This window comes from Anopheles coustani, chromosome 2 (assembly GCF_943734705.1).
Source record: "Anopheles coustani chromosome 2, idAnoCousDA_361_x.2, whole genome shotgun sequence".
Taxonomy (NCBI): domain Eukaryota; kingdom Metazoa; phylum Arthropoda; class Insecta; order Diptera; family Culicidae; genus Anopheles; species Anopheles coustani.
In genome coordinates, this window is record NC_071289.1 from 47,095,568 (window position 1) to 47,114,758 (window position 19,191).

Consider the following 19,191-nt stretch of genomic DNA (forward strand, 5'->3'; position numbering starts at 1 on the left):
AAAAATGTAAAAAAAGGTAAAACAGTGCGACAATTTTAATTTTGCGACAATAAAAATGTTATCCGTTTTCTCGATTTCGCAGGACTTTGAAGGGATTAATGATAAATGAATTGATCCTAGTCCCAATCCTAGCATATACAATATTATTACAATTTTACCGCAACACACATTTCTCAGTTCTAAAAAGCAATTTGAATCTTAATTTATTATATTGTTAAATAGATGTATGCTACTCGTGTACGTATTACAACTGCGTGGTCATCCAATGACCTTTGACCTATTCGCATGCATGCTTTTTTTATATGGAACGAAGAGACAAACCATGTAATTCATTTGCTATGTGAAACATGCTTGTGGCATCCTTTTTAAGATCTTTTATTTGTTTGTAATTGTTTATTCAAACCCAATTCGACATTCAAATATACACCTTTATTTGAATGTCGAATTTCGCTGTTCCATTAAAGTTGGAGCAGATTTTCGTTATTTATGAAAAGGGGTACATATTACTACAAATAAACCGAATATTTTGAAATCAATTCCGGGTTCTTCTATTTGTGATGTACCAGCCATAATGTTGGCGTTCTTTTGCTGTTATTTTTATTTTATGAGATCAAATACAGGCTGGCCCCGGTTTTCGTCGACCTCGTTTTTCGTCGATAGTCAAATCGTTCGAAACTGGTTTATAGTAGCGTGCTTTACTCATACGATTCAATACATTTTGTATGACAGAAAATTCGAACATGAAATAATAAACGAGTGGTGCAGGTTTTCCGCTTTAGACTACTTTAAATCAAAAATGTATTTTGATTGAAGCACTAAATGCATTAAATCTTCACGGCATGTAAACCAAAGCAGTAAAACGGAATATAAAACGATAGATTAGATGGCCAATGATTTGATGATAAATCATACAAACTTTGTTATTGTTTGAAGAATACCTTTATATTATCGACTGAAAATTCAGATGAGTAACGTTCGTTCTGCGTTCTGTTAAGTTTTGAGTAGGTATTACAAACGTAAGAACTGTTGCGCCCCAGCTCTTGTTTTCGTCGCTGTCAAAGTCTCATTTGGTGACGAAAACCGAGGTTGGCCTGTAATTAGTTTTGTCTTATATAATATTCATGCTATCTCATTTTATCTATAACTTACTATAATTAATCTTGTATGTAGTTGACTATGCTTAATCTTGTATTTAGAAAGGTTTTTTTTATGAATGGTCTTCGGCCTTTTGGTTATTCGATTGTACCTTGCTACTCTCATTTATGTTATCTCCCTTGCCTATTGGTAGCGATATGATTAATTTGGATTTTGTACTACTAGCAGGGTCGACGCGATTAGTCGTGCGGTTGTTACCTTGACCATTTGCCTCGTCGTCCTCTTCTGCATGACAGAGTTTTCGATGCTTGTGCACAAAATAGTAGCTTGGAAATTTGCTACCACAAGTTTTGCAAGGATAGTATTGAACATTCATGTCGAGGGGTTTAACTTCACGCTTAGCACCAGCACTACTGCTACTGCTGCTGCTGCTGCTGCTGCTGCTGCTGCTGCTGATGTTCCTGCTGGTGTTGTTGATACCAGTGAAAGCCGAATTAGATCGCCGACATGCGCCTTCCGGTATTTTAGCATTCACTGTGTTACCACTATTAATTTTAGTAGATAAACAAGGGATAAGAGGATTAAGAGGAAAAACGCTCGACCCATCATCCAACTGTAGGGGTATTAAATGTCTTTTGGCGTGCTTTTGGTAACAGTAGTGTGATTTGAAACTATGCTTGCAATAAACACATGTGTAGCAAGTAGAAGATGCGCTGCCCGTTGACGTTTCTTCGTTGTTGTGTGGCGCGTTGTCCTCTTGGCTATTTTCGTCCTTCTGTTGATAATGATCGGGCGGTAAATCCTGTGGAGCAGCAGGTTGTGTGTGTTGCATATTTTGATTTTGGGGTTGGCTATCGTTCGATGACGGATTTGTCCCCGAAAGCTTCCGTATGTCACTGATGTTGCGCGCCATCTATAAATGGTTTGTGCATTAACTAAAGTTAACTTCAGACTTGCAACAGTTCTGTGTTCTTACCTCTTGGTGGAACGACGATGCGTACCGCAAGGAACGATGCTGAGTTACTATTTTCTTCACTTCTTCACCAACAACGGATTGTCCAACGTTGTCCGATGTGCGACAGTGTGGCGATTTGTTATTTTTATTACAACCGTACATAATATTCAGTACCCGTCGAAAGCGCACCGGGCCATCGCAGCTAGCAATATCGATAATAACACCATTCCCGGTTCTGCTTTCTTCCGTTGCCAATTCAACAGACCTATGCCGTTTTACCGACGATTGAGGCACAACTGAAGAATGTTTTCTAGTACGATTTGTAAGGGTTTCCCCTTTGCAAATCATGCCTGTTTTTGGAGAACGTTGCGGGTCGATTGAAAATACATTCTGCAGTGTTGCTACGTTTTCGTTATCATCACACTTGCTATCGACCGTGATGCTATCTATGGTGTCCTCGTCTTCAATGTTATGCAGCTGCGGCGTTTGTAATGTAACGTTGTCATGCTCGTACTGAGTGACACTGATCGGACTTTGTGGTGGTGATTCATGGTTTTCGTGGGTCACATCGTGGGTTTGTTCGTTGAAGGGAATAATCGGGGGTCCCAGGCTGCGGAAGGGGACGCTAGGTAAAAGGCTTATCTGGGAAGCCGTAGGGGGTGCAACGAAATGCAATCCAACAGTGGTTAATGCTTTACTAGCAATCGGTCTCACTAGTTTAGGCACATCCGTAGCAGTACTCGATTTCGGAACGTAAAAGGTTCTTTCCAAATCATGGAGACCTGGTGGTGGAGCTAATGCTGCGTTGTCACCAACTGCGGAGAGCGATGAAGAAGATGATAAAAACGAACGACACAGCTCTAGGGCGCGTGGCATGTGGAGAAGATGGGTCCCCAGTAGTACACCGAATATATTCTCTACCGTGAGGTCCAAATAACCGGTGTACATATAGGTCAAAAGAGGCGTAAATTGTTCTGTTGTCACATTGGGAAGATGAATAATCGTAGTCGCAGCATTCGCACCGTTGAGGGCCATTCGAGAATTGACCATCGAAACACTTGTCGCTATGTGCGGAATTGGTTGCATGTTGGTTCGGCGAAGCGATCCGAATGTAGCGTTGGTTGGGGCTGGTTCCAGCGTTCGTAAAGCTGCCCTCAAGTAACCACTGTGTAAGGCCAGTACCGAAGCGTGAGCAGCATAGCTAGTGCAGCAAGGCTGCGGCCCTACCTCGAGGATAACATCCGGTGGAATAGCAGAATTAGGGATGCACCATGTACCAAACATAGCGACTATGACTAATGACTTACGCTGGTCGTGATCACTACAAACGTAATATAAATACAACTATTTATCAAATAACTATCTTCAACCAACATTGCACCACAACAGTTGAATCATTCACATTAATTCGCAAGATAATTTTAACCAATATATATTTACACGTCATATTTCATTGAAAGTCATAGTCAATATTTTCAGCACAAATTCTTTGTAAAATCTAGCTTCAACTTTAACAGATTAAATTTTATGTGTTACTTGTTCCGTAGATACGCATGGTAATATTTTCGATTTCTTCACTTGTTTAGCTGCTTCAACTTCTGTCACAAATTTTTGGCCATCACTTTATTTTTACCGTTCTTGTGTTAATGATCCAACCTCGTCGATGGTCGGCAATGAATTGAATTTCAAAGCGCGGTTTGCCGCGCTTAAGAGCATGTCGTTTAGAAACATGCTCGTGCAATAACCCTACTCAAGCGCAGAGCGCGATGCATTACGGAACGAGCAAGCATGTGTTGTCTCTCCGAGATGAGTTGTTTGAAGTAATAACCGGTGTAGAGAGACTACAGTTTTGCAAAGTCATACGAGAGAATAATTTAATCTGGCAGTGTAAGATGATAATAATAACCTCTACATGCTAAATTAAAATAGCAACGATTAATTTTTCTATAAAATTGGCAAATGTTACGAAAGGGTACGAAATAACGCTTTACTTTTCAATTTTAAATTTCATTGATACCGAATATTGAGTCCAAATATTTTTGGAGCTTTTCTTTTTGTTTCTTTTTACTACTGCCTTAGACTATTTTTTGTGTAAATGCTATAACGTGTTCGATAATTAATATAATTGTTTTTTGATAATGAATTTGTGTACAAAACTTTTTATTTAATGTTTCTGTAGATCCAGTTTTAATTTTGATGTGAAATAAAATTGAAGGTGGTGATACAATATTATAATTCCAAATAATATAAATAGCGAATTTGCCATAATGGATGATATAAAAAATACAAAAACTGATTCCAAATATAATTAGAGATTTACGGTCAAATTCCCGCTGCACATTGTCCGTGAAAAGTAATACGTAGCTGAAAGTAAGTGGCTTCACCATAAACACTAGGAGGGCAGGAAATAAGCAACACTCTCATTGCCAAGGATAGTAGTTTTGTTGTTGTTTTCAAAGAAAATCATCCTTGGTGTTTTTCTTCCGACTACCTACGAGGTACATACAAAGCGTTACTGAGAGATAAAAACTGGATTCTATGAAAACCGATGGTCGCTTGGATCAGAAAAAATCGAATCAAGTTAAGAGTATTTGTTTAACAATTTCATCTATGATTTTTTCGCTGACGCGTGCGCTACCCAATGATAAAACTCTCTGAAATCGCGGGCAATACCATCCTTCGTTGTTGTACCACAGATAGAAGGTACGGGCTTAGATTCGAGGAAGTAAAATGATGCAATTGCTTCCATTGTGCGGAAGACAATTCCAATCGGGTATAAAAAAAAAACACCATCAGAGGGATACATATAGGGTTGAGTATTTTGAAAAGTAAGGACGATGATTGTTAGGTACTTTTGTTTGCTGGCCGATTTTACCATTTATCTTGTGTTGTTACGAGAAATAATTTAAATTTTGTTTAAAGTTGTGAGTTCAACCATTTTAAAAGTTTTAATTTTACCATAACTTTCTATTTGAAGAGAAAATATGATCAGTATATAACTGCGTTTGGTATAGGATTTGACAATATTGAACTAAACGGTGTCGTGCACCATCCGATGTGTTATTTACCGCTTGATGACTTTTATTACATTTAACTGTGTACACGACTCGAGCATGGGATTCAAAAAGCCAATTTACTTTAGCTGTTACAGTTTGATAAAGCGATACTTTGGTTAATGGTTTGCAAATAGGTAAAACGACACGTATGCACAAACCGTCAGAACTCAGAAGCCATGTGAGTTGAGGTGAGGAGCATGAATAGGAAGAAAAACGCGAGAGATTCTGGTGACCACGCCAGCTATTACGTCAGTGACGAAGACGAAGACGGCGATTCAGGCTTTTTATCATCATACGATTGAAATGTACCAAACTGACAGCAAATATTTGAGTGGTTCCTGTCTGGAATCTTCCTTTTTTCTGTACCCTTGGGAAAGAATGTCATTACGAGTAGGAAAAAAATTCAGCGGGAAAAATGGTATGTTAATAAAACAGATGCATCGTACAAAATAGAAGGAAACATAACTTGGCTATTGTATCAGAAAAGTATTGTTACACGAGAAGGTAAATTGGATGTTTTAAACGTTTATCATCAGGCAATTAACATTTCATGGTTCTGGCATACACATGGCATACATGTGAATGAAACACTTTCCGCATCTCGCCATTGATCCAATCGATTTGGAGTCAAAACTTTGTGCCATTCAAAAGTTAAAAGAGCAAACTTAAAATATCAACTGAAGAAAAAGTCGAATGGGTAATTTAATCTTACCGTTGTTGTTGTATATGGGATTTTCTTTTATATGTTTAAGCTTCTCCTCGTAGTGTCACTTGGGAGGAACAGAAGAGCGTTTACCATCATTGAATAGTCCCGTTTATTAAAACCACCTTTTATTATGCATTCCCTTTGACGCCGGCAGATCCGAAGGCAAGGGTTTGCTATTGGGAGGATGGGAGAGATATTCCAATGAGAAAAGGGAGCGGCTGCTCTCAATAGAGAATAGAGACTGCTGGACGATCCCCGGTTCGCTGTGGGTGTATGCTTGTGTGGGTGATTTTTTATCAATATCATTGTTCTTCTGCACTCGCTTTTGTACACTTCGGTATTTGTGAATATATTAAAAATTAATGCAATTATACTAATTTGTAGATTCTATGTGAAGGATATTTCCCTTGGCAACGGAAGGAGTGATCAAGTAAGCTGGTGGCAGTGAGAAGGTTTTTTTCTTGTTCGGGTTACGTGCACCAGTTAACCTCTAGTGTTGTATCTTTTTAATTCGTCGTTTTTGAATTGTTGATTTCGTTATGTTGCTTATAGTCTACTTAAAAGCTGTTAACTTTTGAATTACTCATTGGAATATATAGGATATTGCTTGTGATGTATTTTTTTGGCAGGAAGTGTCGTACCGCGACTTCTTTATAACACTAGCATTAGATACCGTTTCCAATTGAACTGATTTCGAAGATTTCTCTAATGGATCTAAGTCTATCGGGAGTTTCACATGATCTGGGTAAACGCCAGATAGATACATTGTCAAATCTGCGGCTAGTTGCTATAGCTGCACGCGTAATTTAACTACACACACTACACGATTCAATCAATGGATGTAACATTATTTGTCTGTTTGTATTAGGGAAATATATGTTTTGTATATAAGACACAATCTTTGTAACATTTGCCAAATGAACGTGCTTTCAGTATTTGGCGCGTTTAGTTTCTCTATAGGTGCACGCAGAGTTTTGTCTTGTTTGGTTTAATTTTATAAACAAAATCCCTTGCTTTAAAATGCTGAAATGAAGTGTTGTAAGTGACAAAAAAAGGAAGTGATTGAAGCTTGATCTATTTTAAACGTATTAACAGGAGAAATGAAATTTTACCGCAATTTACGAGTTACACCACACACGTGTATGCGGATATCGAAACTAGTCGCTGTGTATATGTAATAACAAATCCTTCCACCGCTGCTTAGTAGTTACTTACGCAATAGTTTTTCCTAACTTTATAAAGTGCGCTGCTTTTCTCTGTCCAACTTATCTGTTAACTGTTAATAGCGATTACTTGTTTCCCTTTCATAATTCAAAATCCCTTTGTTGAGCACTTACAGTCATTTTTTTATTTGCAAAATTGGTTTTATGTGAATGTAATCTACCAATTAAAATAATTTGTCGTTAGCCGTTAGTTGATATGCAATACAACACTTATTATTTTGGTATCAAATAACCAGAGGATACGGCGCGAAACAGATTCTTGTTATACTTTCGATACATATAATATACCGGTCCACCATATTTTTGCTGGCACTTCCTCTGCAGCGAACATCGGTTTTCCCATCGGTATCTCATCGTAATGGAGCTTAATTATTCATCCGTTTATTGCGTGAACGAGCGTGAATTCTTCTCGAAGGTTAGGAAGACTGCCACCATTCTCCTACAACGGAAAATGTATACACTCAATCATGCAGTCGCTGCAGTCGTTGCTCGTTTGATTGGTGTGTCCGCTGAGGGAGCGCGCGCGTACTGCAGATATGTGATTGGAAAATTGTGAAAATTGGTGCACAACACAAAGCGGATCCTATTTCGGATTTGATGACCGTTTGGCGGTCTAGATCCTTGGCGTATGACACGTAAGCGGGTAACAGCGGATGTTGTAACGGATAATTGTTTGTGCTGAAGAGCTGTCCCCAGCACTTGCCCGGCCGGTGAGGGACGCAATCGTGTATTGGTTGGTTGCTGGAAATTCGTGTGGTCAGGAAATGGTGTTTTAACAATCAATATGACGTTTGCTCAGTGCATTCACATATTCCCCCGCCTATTTGCATAATAACAAGCTGAGCTAGTGGTAAGGAGATTGAACTCCCAAAATTAATACAGCCCATTGGTGGTGGTCTATGAATACCTATAGTGATTCGGCGGAAACTATGTATCGCGTAATCGCGATATCTGACAATTTCGCATGTCTATTTGAGGATACGGCAGTGGTTTGTTTACTTTGGGGATATTTTGATTCAATCATTTAAGGAAAATAATACTATTTGTAGCGCTGTTCTACTGGGAAGAAGAGTTTCATTTGCTGGTACCATAACAAAACAAGCACCATGATAAGTGAGATGTGTTTGTAGATTGATGTTCGTATGATGTGCATTCTAAAAGCGAAACTAGATTTTTGGTAGAAGTTTATAACACTGTGAAAAATCTATTAATTTGTAGTGAACACTTTTTGTACACTTTTTATGGGAAATTTATGTTTTATACGAAAAAGTTAGCTTCATGAAGTCCAATTGATACGACAATAAGCATACTCTTAGAGCAATGAAAACCTGTTTTTGGTGTTTGATGTCTACATTGGAATTTGAAATGCTAGACCAATGAGAAGCAACGCCCTAAGCATGAGTACGGCCAACATTGTCACATTATCGATCGTTTCGATAATCATGATAATGATTGTAATTATGCTTGAATAATAAATTATAATTGGTATTCGACATACCAACCGACGTACAGCAACGTAAGGTTGTGGAAGGATGGTATGCACTGTGTAAATGTATTCTTACCTCGGTTTACTTTTGTTCATCCCAATCTCATGCATTAACCAACGAATAACGGAAGTTTTAAAGGATGTTTTATTACTAGGCGTTCTCGAATGCATGGTAAACTGAACAATCGTGAAATAAAATATTTAATTTCACAGAAATTTTAGATGAGAGTAAGTTTGTTATTTTTTTAAATAAATGAACGATAGATGTGAATTAACTCAGATGTAGATATTTATTCTATTTTGTTATCTCGTTAGTAATCAACCAATATCAAGTTTGTGTAAAAACTGAAAAACATCATTTAGAAACCTTATTTTTTATACTTCTTTTATTTTTGTCGACATAACCACCGTCTAAAGACCGTACCTGCTCATATAGCGCTTCGGTAGGTAGATAGTTAGTCCTCTTTCATACAAGGAAGTTGGGAGTTGAATCCATTTAAGAATTTTTAAGCAATACATTGCTTTGGAATTTTACCCGAATGATTTTTGAGCGGTGCTTTTGACACGATATAACTAACGTAATTTTTAAAGTTTATTTATACCCGTAAATTGCTACTTTTTAGTATACACTCTGCCCCCGGTTTTCGTCGACCTTGGCTTAAGGCTTGGTTCATTTAGAAATGGGGCGCTTTGTATTGCGTGTATTTTTTATACCATTAATCCGATTGATAAACTTATTTCCAATGAATCATAGGCTTTAATATAATGTATTTAAAAAAAATATTACAAAAATTTTACTTCGGTTTTATCAAGAAATTCTCGCACTTTTCTGTTGATACCGCCCATCAACTGGCGCACAGCAGCTTAAGTCACTGTTCAGGCGAGTAAATTAAACCAATTCTTTATTTGTATAATGTCCTTAGTTACTGTTTCCTTCTTCTTTAATTTGTGTTTCATTATTGCCCAATATCGTTCTATGGAGTGGATCTGGGGGCAATTCGGTGGATTCAGCGTTTTTGATATGAATTTCACACCATTATCGTTGTACCATTGTAGTACATCCTTGTTAATATGGCAGCTTGCTAGATAAGGCAAAAACATGACTGGACCATGATGAAACCTAACGAATGGTAAAATTTGTTTCTTAAGGCACTCCTTCTTATACAAGTCCGAATTCATGTTCTCATTCGTCACAAACACGGTGGTCTTTTTGCCACATATGCAGAATCCTTGCCAAATCATACTTTTTTAGCGAATTTATCGGCGAAAAAAAATTTGAACCTCTTGGGGACGTTGCCACAAGCATGAACCATATAAAATTTATTGCCCGGAATTTGCTTAAAATCAGCTTTCACGCTGCTTTCATCGTCCATGAAAATGCCACCATGCGGTTTGGTCAGCACCTGATCGTACCGTTTTTTGTTTTAAGTTTCAATTTGGACTGACTCGAAAACACTTAAAACCTTCTTGGAGTTGGATTTGCCGTTCAGAAGAGCGGTCGGTGTTAAGATTTTTGGTCAAATTATAGTCCGAGATATTTGGGTTAGCTTTGATTTTCCGAATGACTCTCAATCGCAATTGCCGATTCACGGTTCCACTCCATCACTTAGTTTTCACCTTACGGGCACTCGTCTGTGTTTTCTTGTACTTTTTAATCACTCATGCAACGGCCGATTAAGTAAACTTAACCGTTCTGTCAGCTTCCGAGATAACACTGATGGCTTCTGTAGATAGTTGTGCACAATTAGTTTTCGTTTCTCCTCTTGTATGTCGAATATCTTGGAGCAGGAATAACTAAATGGCGTGAACATTTGACCAAATAAAGTATTTACTTTTGTCATCAAATGCTGTAAAAATTGTCCAATTTCGTCCACGGGGTGCTAAGCTATCATTCAAACAAACTGCCCCATTTCTAAATGGACCAAGCTTTACATTGTTTGACAAATAAGGTAGTACTGAAGGTTATAGTAACGTGCTTTGGTCTTTATTCATACGATTTAACATGGAATAATAAATGAGGTGGTGCAGGTTTTCCGCTTCAGACTACTTGTTTCAGGCTGTTTGTTTTTTGAAAAAATATTTAGTCGGTTTTGAGTGGAATTCTAAAATTCCGTTTTGGTCAAAATGATCGCTTTTTGTATTCCAGTGTTAATAATATTCAAATAAAAACAAATACACTTGGGAGGATGTTGCATAGCTTTGCAGATGTTTCAATTGAGTTTAAAAGCGCCAGGTCAACTTTTTTCTCCAAATAACAAATGTCTTACTGCACTTGTTGAATGAGATACCAACCATGCATTGTACCATTTCGCGATGTACCATGAATTTGTGAACATTGCTCAAATGGGCTCGAGAGAAAAATTTACTCTTGGTTGTGCATTTATTTTACCGTTTTAGGCAGTTACCTTAATCACTGTTTTAAGGCTATTATGCTAGTGTAATTCTGGGCCAAGGACTCCACCATCTTTTAATATGAAAGCATAATGTAATACAATTTGTGGCAGATGAGTGTTTTTGCATGGCAATAAGACAACGTTATGCATTTGGGCCATTTAAGCAGACCAATACTACGAACCGCACCCTCAAATATAACAACAAAGGTGACACACAAGTTGTGTCAATAAATGTCTGAAAAATATCTATTTTCACCGTAAACCATAAAAAATACACGAAAAAAGAGTATTTTTCTTCCTAGTTGTGATATGACCGAATATATTTTGACTGTGACTTATTTTTGAAGCATATTTCAAACAGAACGCCAAATATTCTCATAGACCTATGCATTTTCTTGGTCATTGGCTTCATAGACCTCTCACAAACCAATGCTTTGTGCAGTTACTTATAGCCTCAAGGAAATCATGGTATACCTGATAATTTCTTAAGAAATCCAACATATTAGTACAACCTGTTTAGAAAATATTAATTTTGGAGAAAATATTTAATTTATTACGGAATGCGAATGTTTATCTTTTTAACACTCTGCAGAAGATCGAAGAAGATTTCATAGAAGAACAAATACCTTCATTGCACAACAAGTACAATACGGCCTGGCCGTCCAAATATATATATAAAAAAAAATACCTTCATTGTATTTACTTCGTCGTAGAGCTAAATTTTTATTCCACTACAACTGTTGCAACTGCAACGAGAGTGTGAAATAAGGAATTCTTTGAGAGTTTCTTTTGTGGGAAAAACTAAAAAATTAGTCCTTTATTGGGCTCTTTTTTCACACTCTCGTTGCAGTTGCAACATTCTAAAAAATTAGTCCTTTATTGGTATTGGATTTTTTCACACTGAGTCTGCCACGTCTGTGGCCCCCCTTTATATCCTTTTGCCCGTGAGTTCCACGGGCAAAATAATCCGTTGGTACTCAGCCCGTTACGTTAAGCTGCTATCGTTACAGGGTTTCTACAAACCATTTGTAACAACAACCATTATTGGTACTAGCACCACTATAGGAGCACTATCCTTCCATATTCCGATAAATTTTTAATTGTCTCAACTACTCTGTTATACAGTATGCTTCTAGCGTCTGGATCAATATGTGATGATCCTTAACATTATACTTTTTCTCACATACTTTACTTTTGGGATTAATAAATATAAAAATAGATATGACATAGTGTTACCTCTCCGATTAAGTAGCTCGTTGTTCTCGACTCGAGCCAGAGTATAATTTGGAAGATGGGCAGAGCTATCGGAAACTCGTGTGCAACTCAAGGTGGAAGTTATTCGCGCGCACTAATTAAATTGAATTAATTAAGTGAATGAGTGAACGGTTAAAAGAGCGGTAAACAAGCAGAGTTACTTTATAGCGGAGCTGTGCATCAGTTCTGATTACAGGACGACGAACCGATGCCGATGGGCTGCGGGTCGCCGTGTCGATAGCAGCGACCGTGCTTTGCTTCGCGTGGTATGGCAGTTTCGCAAATTGTTCGCGCGATGCGGGGTTGCGGGTGCTCGAGAGAAATATAAACTTCATTCAACTTCTTCTCATCCGTTGGAAATTTCTCATTAAATATCAGAATTTGTACAAGTGGGTACCATCATCAGTATCACGCTCACACGCTTGGTTTCGAACCGCAATCGCAGAGGTTTTGGAAGTCAGTCAGTGGTAATTTTGAAGAAAGATTCTTGCTTGCTTGGCTTGTTTACCTTTACCTACGGATGGTGGGGAACTAGGGATCGTTTTGCACGAAAAAGGGAAAGGGTCCGCTACGGCTCAGGGTTTGTTTATTTTTGGTATCTTCGCGATTCGCTGCTTACATTCTCTTCCTCGATTTGTGTCCCTTGGTAATGTCCATGTTCTTTCGAACTAACTGTATTGCGATCCAGCGCTGGTTTAGTGAAACTTTGTTACACGCTCCGAGGGAAATGCATAACGAATGCTTTTTAGATTTTTGTAAGTATATGGTGTTGTGTATGCATATAAATGAATTTTGCTGTTGGTTCAACATTTGTTTGCTTTCCTGCCTAATTGTAATTATGTGAAAAATGCTGTTGTAAAGCAAATCATGTAATAAGTTTTTATAAACAAAGTAGAGCTCTAATTTGGTTTATTCATAATTAATTCGTTACAAAATTAGGTAAAAATGATATTTTTGTATTGAAAATCATCCTCTGAAACCATATTGTATCTGGATTCGGTATTGATAAGGCCTTTTCACTTTTTTCTTAGTTTTTTACGAATATTTTAGTGTTTTATGAACATAGGTGATATCTCAAAACTAAGTAATTCTTGTAAATTAAACGTACAACATACTTTTGAAGCTTTGATAAGAGGTAAAAAGACGGATTATTCCGAAAGTTTGTTTTGTTATGTATGAGACTCTTATTAACTTGGTTGATGTACTAGATCATAAAAGTGAAAACCAACATATAATGCAACAAAAAACGACGCTAGAGTGCAACAAAAAACGACGATAGTATGAAACGGATAAAAGTTTTTCGTCTTACTATATTTTATGTAACTTTCCCGAAAGTTTTAAATGGTTCTGTACCTAGGACCAAAACTAAACTAACTTAAATACAAAAATACAAATCTCCATTTTCGCCGCCAAGTTGGAACTCAAGTTAGAAAAAAACCAGCTGTCGCACATCTCGTGGTGTTTGAGTCAATCAAGCGGACCACGAGTTCTTGTGATCTGACCAACGCACAATGGCCACTTTGGAGTAAATACCGAGATAAAATTATTTTTCAATTGTTTCATTTTGCGAACTGTATTTTGAACTGTTTTGAATAAAATTTGTACTCAAAAGAGTAATTCCAGCCAATCCCATAAGAGGGCGCTATATGCTATGGTGCTATATGCTATTTTACTGAAGCTATTTTTACGTAAAAATGTCCTTATCGTCCGATCGAGTCACTTATTATGATTTATCAATTGATTTATTTTATTTTCTTTTACTTTACAAAAATATGAAAACAGTAAAATATATTTTTTTTTCTAAAATTATTATATGTTCCTCATGGTTATTTTTTTACGTGGCACGACATCCCCTAGTGGACCAAGACCTCTCTCCGAAGAGAGTTACTATGATCGAAATACGGTAATATTATAGATCGATGAGATCGTTCCCTCGTGCTACCGCTGCGAAATGGGCGTCACCCAAGTTGAGTCAGAAACCAGTAATTCGTTTGAAGAATCTCTTTCAGATTGAGAGTCTTTTTGTTTCTGAATTTGATTTTAGATTTATTTGTAGGTTTCAGTTTATAGTCTTTGCTCATTACGGGTTGACTACTTCAACTTGTGTACCCGTACAACAGTATGGATCACGATGGAGGCATCCAGTGCCCATCTCATGGAGGATCAAAATAAAAACTTGAATAACTTTCGATTCTGCGCCTATCCGCAGGTAAACTCTTCATGACTTAAAAGAATACATATCAGGCTATAATATCATGTCTTTGAACTTACGCAACTCCGCGCACTTTTTGTTTGGCAAGATGTCGAACTTCAAGTTGTTTCATATTTTATCTGCAATTTGATACGTTTTGTATAATAAAAATTCAAGCTTTGCACAAAATTCTACATTTTTTATTTGAAAACAAATAAAATACCTTTCCAAAACAGTCTTATTTGTAAAAATAGAACCAATATTGCAAGAGTTATAAACATGCAAATTTGATTATTTTTTTCAAATTTTTGGTCGATTTTTTCACAACTTTGGACTTCGACCTTTTGAATCTCAGAACTACCTGGACGCATCGGCTCCAGTTTTTGGCTAGCTTTTAGTTTGATCTTATAGTTTGAAGTAAAAATGGTTTGTAAACGTAATACGTAAGTTGGATTTCTGACTTCCATCCCGGCAAATGACCATTGTGCAACGGAAGGGAATATTCCTTCCGTGACGGCGGGTGAACAGCCACAATTTGACTGTGCACTAGCGTGATTGGTTAGGAGTGCTCCTGGGCGACGAGTATAAAATGTGACGCACATAGAAAATCAGAATAACCACAGAAAATCAGGATATATGGCCTTAGTAGCCGGTCCTTAACCAATAGAGTTCTATGTCTCCAGGTTAGCTTGCGAAGCACCCAAGAATCTGGATTCAATAGCCGTATTGGAGTAAATCCTCGCCGAAGAAGAAGAAGAAGAAGAAGTGAAATTTTAGTTGCATAACTAATATTGCTTGTTTATTTCGCGTTTAGTCAAGTTAAGTTGGGTTTCACAAGAGTGCAATGAGTCAGTTGCTGTTAAGTGAAAGTTGCAATCGTTTAAAACCCGTTTTACGCTCTGGATTCTACCGATATGTCCCATGTGAACAGAGTTGGACCCTGTTTCTAGCAAAATCTCAATCGTTATTCTGAAACTAACCTCCTAGACTGCTCAAATGAACAGTATACATTTTTCGCCATAAATATAATTTTATTGTAAACGACGTTTACTATAGCAGTTCCAGTGCGTCGCATCAGAGCGGATGGTTAGCAGTGCACGAGGTTCCTGAAATAGTTAGCGGAAAAGTAAGGTTATCTTAGGCACGACCGCGTGGTGTCGCCGAGCTGGAGCTCAAATCAGAGAAATCCTAGCCGACGCACATCTCGTGCTGTTTGAGTAATCAAGCGGATCACGAGTTTCGTGCAATCTGACAAGCGGAAGGAAATATTCCTTTCGTGACGGTGGGTGAACAGCCACAATTTGACTGCTCACTAGCGTGGTTGATTAGCAGTGCTCCTGGCAGCATAGTGGCAGTCAAAATGCGACGCCTACAGAAAATCTGAACAACCACAGAAAATCAGGACAAATGGCCTTTAGTAGCCAGTCCTTAACCAATAGAGATCTTTGTCTCCAGGATAGCTTGCGAAGGCCCAGGAAGCTGGATTCAATAGCCGTATTGGAGTAAATCCTCGCCGAAGTGAAGAAGAAGAAGAAGACGTTTAATAGAGCAACAATGAACAAGATAATCTCTGTTTTTAATTTTTCGGTGCCACATATCTTTTTTCATACACCGGATTGTGCTGAAGAATGGTAAAGTCTTCGAGAAGGACGTAGCACCGTGTCATATATCTAATTTGGACAATAACTGATAATCGGAGAATTTGACCGCCTGTTTTGGCAAAAAATAATGGCTCCCCGATCTAAGCTCTGGCTAAGATAATTAATTATTTTCAGTAATCATATATGCTATGTATATAAATATCAGTTATATATTATATTAGTGATGTAATCCTTAGAGTTTGAGAGAAAATACCGACAGAAGACCGGTAAAAATACCGTATTAACACATACGCGTGACTAAATTCAATGAAATAATTGATAACTGATTTTGGTTCCGACAATATATTGGACACAATGTAGTTGAGTTTTGTGGCTGTAATTTAGAGACTTCCTTTATTACATGAACAATCAGCTCTCAATTAGAGAAGGGGAATTTTTAACTCGAATTTAATATCTATTTTATAGATAAATCTGGATCTACTGGCCCACTGCACACATGCTTCATCTGTAAAACCGAATTATGCTCTCGAACGCGCCCATTAGAGCGAAGTCGAGCTGCGCAATACAGTATTCCAGAAGCGGAGATACCTCCAGGGGCACGAATCTGCAACAGCTGCCAGTGCAAGTCTGTAAAGTCGCGGTACACGCACTGTCCTCTACCGACGTGCCCGAACCCGAAGGATCGTGTAAAAAGGTTCCGTAATTTGCCGCAGAGGCTGTTTGAGTTGGCACCAGAAATTCGAGATCCGATTGTACAGGAGCTGCAGATTCCACCAAACGTGAGCAAATGCTGTTCGGCCTGTTTGACACGAATTCGGCGAAAAATGGGCCCCCATCTGCTCGGTAGCACTACCCTCACGGACGAAGAGGTCGCTCGACTTAAAACGTTGCTGCAGGAGCACGGTCCGAAGTGGATCCAACTTGCAGAGTCGCTTGCAAAACCTCCGCTAGCGTTGAAGAGTTGCTTCTTTCACTTCAAAAAAAAATACGGACTCGATATGGCGCTTAACGAATACTACAAGCAACATCCGAGCGAGGATCGTCGTTCGGGGTTGACGGATGGCGACGACTCAGATCTCAGTGCTGGATCTTCTTCATCGGATGAACGCGATGGAAGCAGCGATACAACGGCCTCGGCGGAAAGTCCCAACAGTGGTAACACGACTGTTGTCTCCGTTAGCACCGGAACCATCCCTGTCGTGACGAAAACCATCAACAGCGGAAGCAGCAATAGTGGCGTAAGTGGAGGAAGTTTACTTTCCGAAGCTGGGAAAAATATTTCCAAATTGACCGAAGGACGACGTACTTTGTTGGATATTGTGCCGAGTAGTGTAGATAGTAGCGGTAGTGGAAGTGAAGGGGCCACATCCCTCGCTCCTCCACCAAAAATGACTACATCGACCGCTGCCGCCGGTTCGTCTTCGGCGTCGTCAGGTAGCAGCAGTGTGGCGTTTGAAGATGATCGATTATTGCCTCCGGGACAGCCACAGCCGAAGAAACTCCACCAAAGGCATACGGAAGAGTACGACAGCTCGGCTACGGAAACGGCCGACGAAGAGAACGAATCGTCTCCAGCGAATCGGCATAGTCCGAAAGTGGCTCTCCATCATCCAGGACCTGCTGCTCTGCCACCACCGTCTCATACTTCGCTCTATCCGCCGATACATCATAGCTCTGCTGCGATTGCGATGGTTCATAATTCGATTTCTTCACATCAGCAACCCAATGGACCGAGGTACGATCGTGTAACGATCGGAAATGTAGGAAACGATTTAAGTTCACCGCAAAATGTGCGTGATGTGATGCTGAACGTTATTGAGCGCTCATTGAAAAATCCCCTCGTGGCAGTGAGCAAGCCTCCACCCCCCGGTTTGCGCGATGGGCAGTTCTCTGCGCAGCCACCACAGCAGGTGGCAACTTCATCATCATCATCATCTCAGTCATCAACTTCACAATCATCTAGTGCTGTTGGGGGTGGCATTACCACCTTAGCTGGTACCACAGCCGTGCGAGATTATCGAGGAGATGGGTCGAAGCTACACACATCCGGGCCAGGAGAAACACAAGTGGTTTCAGGAATAATTCCTGTTGTTACGTCTCCGGCCGTGTCAAATCTACCTGTCTCACAGCAACAACAATCTCCGCAGTTGTCAGTGCCAGTATCATCGTTGGGCATTACGATAGTGAACCCGCACGGTCAGATTATTGGTCCGACGACACAACAATCTCTTTCATCGATATCTGGTACGCTTGTGGGTACTCATGGGCAGATAAGTCACCATCATCAACTGGGCAGCCAAATTCCGGCAACTATTACGCCAATATCACACTCCATTCATCATGGTCCAGCGTCTACGTTGATCACGTCATTGGTGCGCACTGCCAGCGATGAACCACAAACTCTTGACTTAAGCATTAAAAAAACGCCTCGTTTGACGGATTCTTCGACACTGTTGGGATCCTCGTCGGTATCGAAATCAATGGAAATCGGCAGCAGCGGCGGCAATGGTAATTTGCCTCCACCACCAGCACACAGTAATCACCACGGAGGGGTCGCTACCGGTGTGTCTGGAGTTGGTAGCAATAGTAATGGTGGCAGTAGCAACAGTAGTAATCTGACCAGCGGCAGTAAGTTTCTCCTCGGTCTTCCAGGACCACCAAATTCGCTAGGTGCATCTGTTACCGTTTTTCGGGCGGACCATGCATTTACAGGAGCAAACAATCCTTCACCGTCAACGGTTCCAACAGGACTTCCCATGTACGTGAGCTACCATCCAACGGCGGCGGCCGTCAGTATCTCCGATGCCATGGGGCGCTCATTGACAAAATCACCCTCGGGCGCGACAACGTACCTGACGACACCGCTGGGAATATCGGGAGGTCCAGGTGTAACGACTATGCAGCCTTCTGGTCCTGTAGTACGGCAATCCGGAGCGCTGTCATCCTTGACCCCACCTCCACCACATGTAGGTGGTGGGATGAAAGGGAAGAGCACAGTCAAGCTGAGCCCCAAGTTGTCTAGTGGAGGAGGTGGAACTGGCAGTAGTGGCGCGGGTGTTCCAAAGGGAGGCTCTATTACTCATGGCACCCCGGTCAATGTTGGTCAGCAACAACATCAGCTCATAATCCAAGGTCAACCTTCCGGTACATCTACATTAAGCCCGCGATACGAAAACCATCTACTTCGTCAGACGCCGCCATCTTCCGTTGTATCTAGCGCTGGTTGTCGTC

At 39.6% G+C, this 19,191-nt stretch overlaps 1 protein-coding gene across 1 annotated transcript in view; it reads left to right on the plus strand.

The window, feature by feature from the left end:
* Positions 1-19,191, plus strand: part of LOC131262490 (uncharacterized) — a 97,868-nt gene that overhangs the window by 68,493 nt on the left and 10,184 nt on the right. The window contains 2 exon segments of the mRNA XM_058264502.1: positions 16,426-17,922; positions 17,953-19,191. The exon segment at positions 17,953-19,191 is cut by the window's right edge and continues 628 nt beyond it. Of these exon segments, the coding sequence (XP_058120485.1) occupies positions 16,426-17,922; positions 17,953-19,191 (2,736 nt within the window).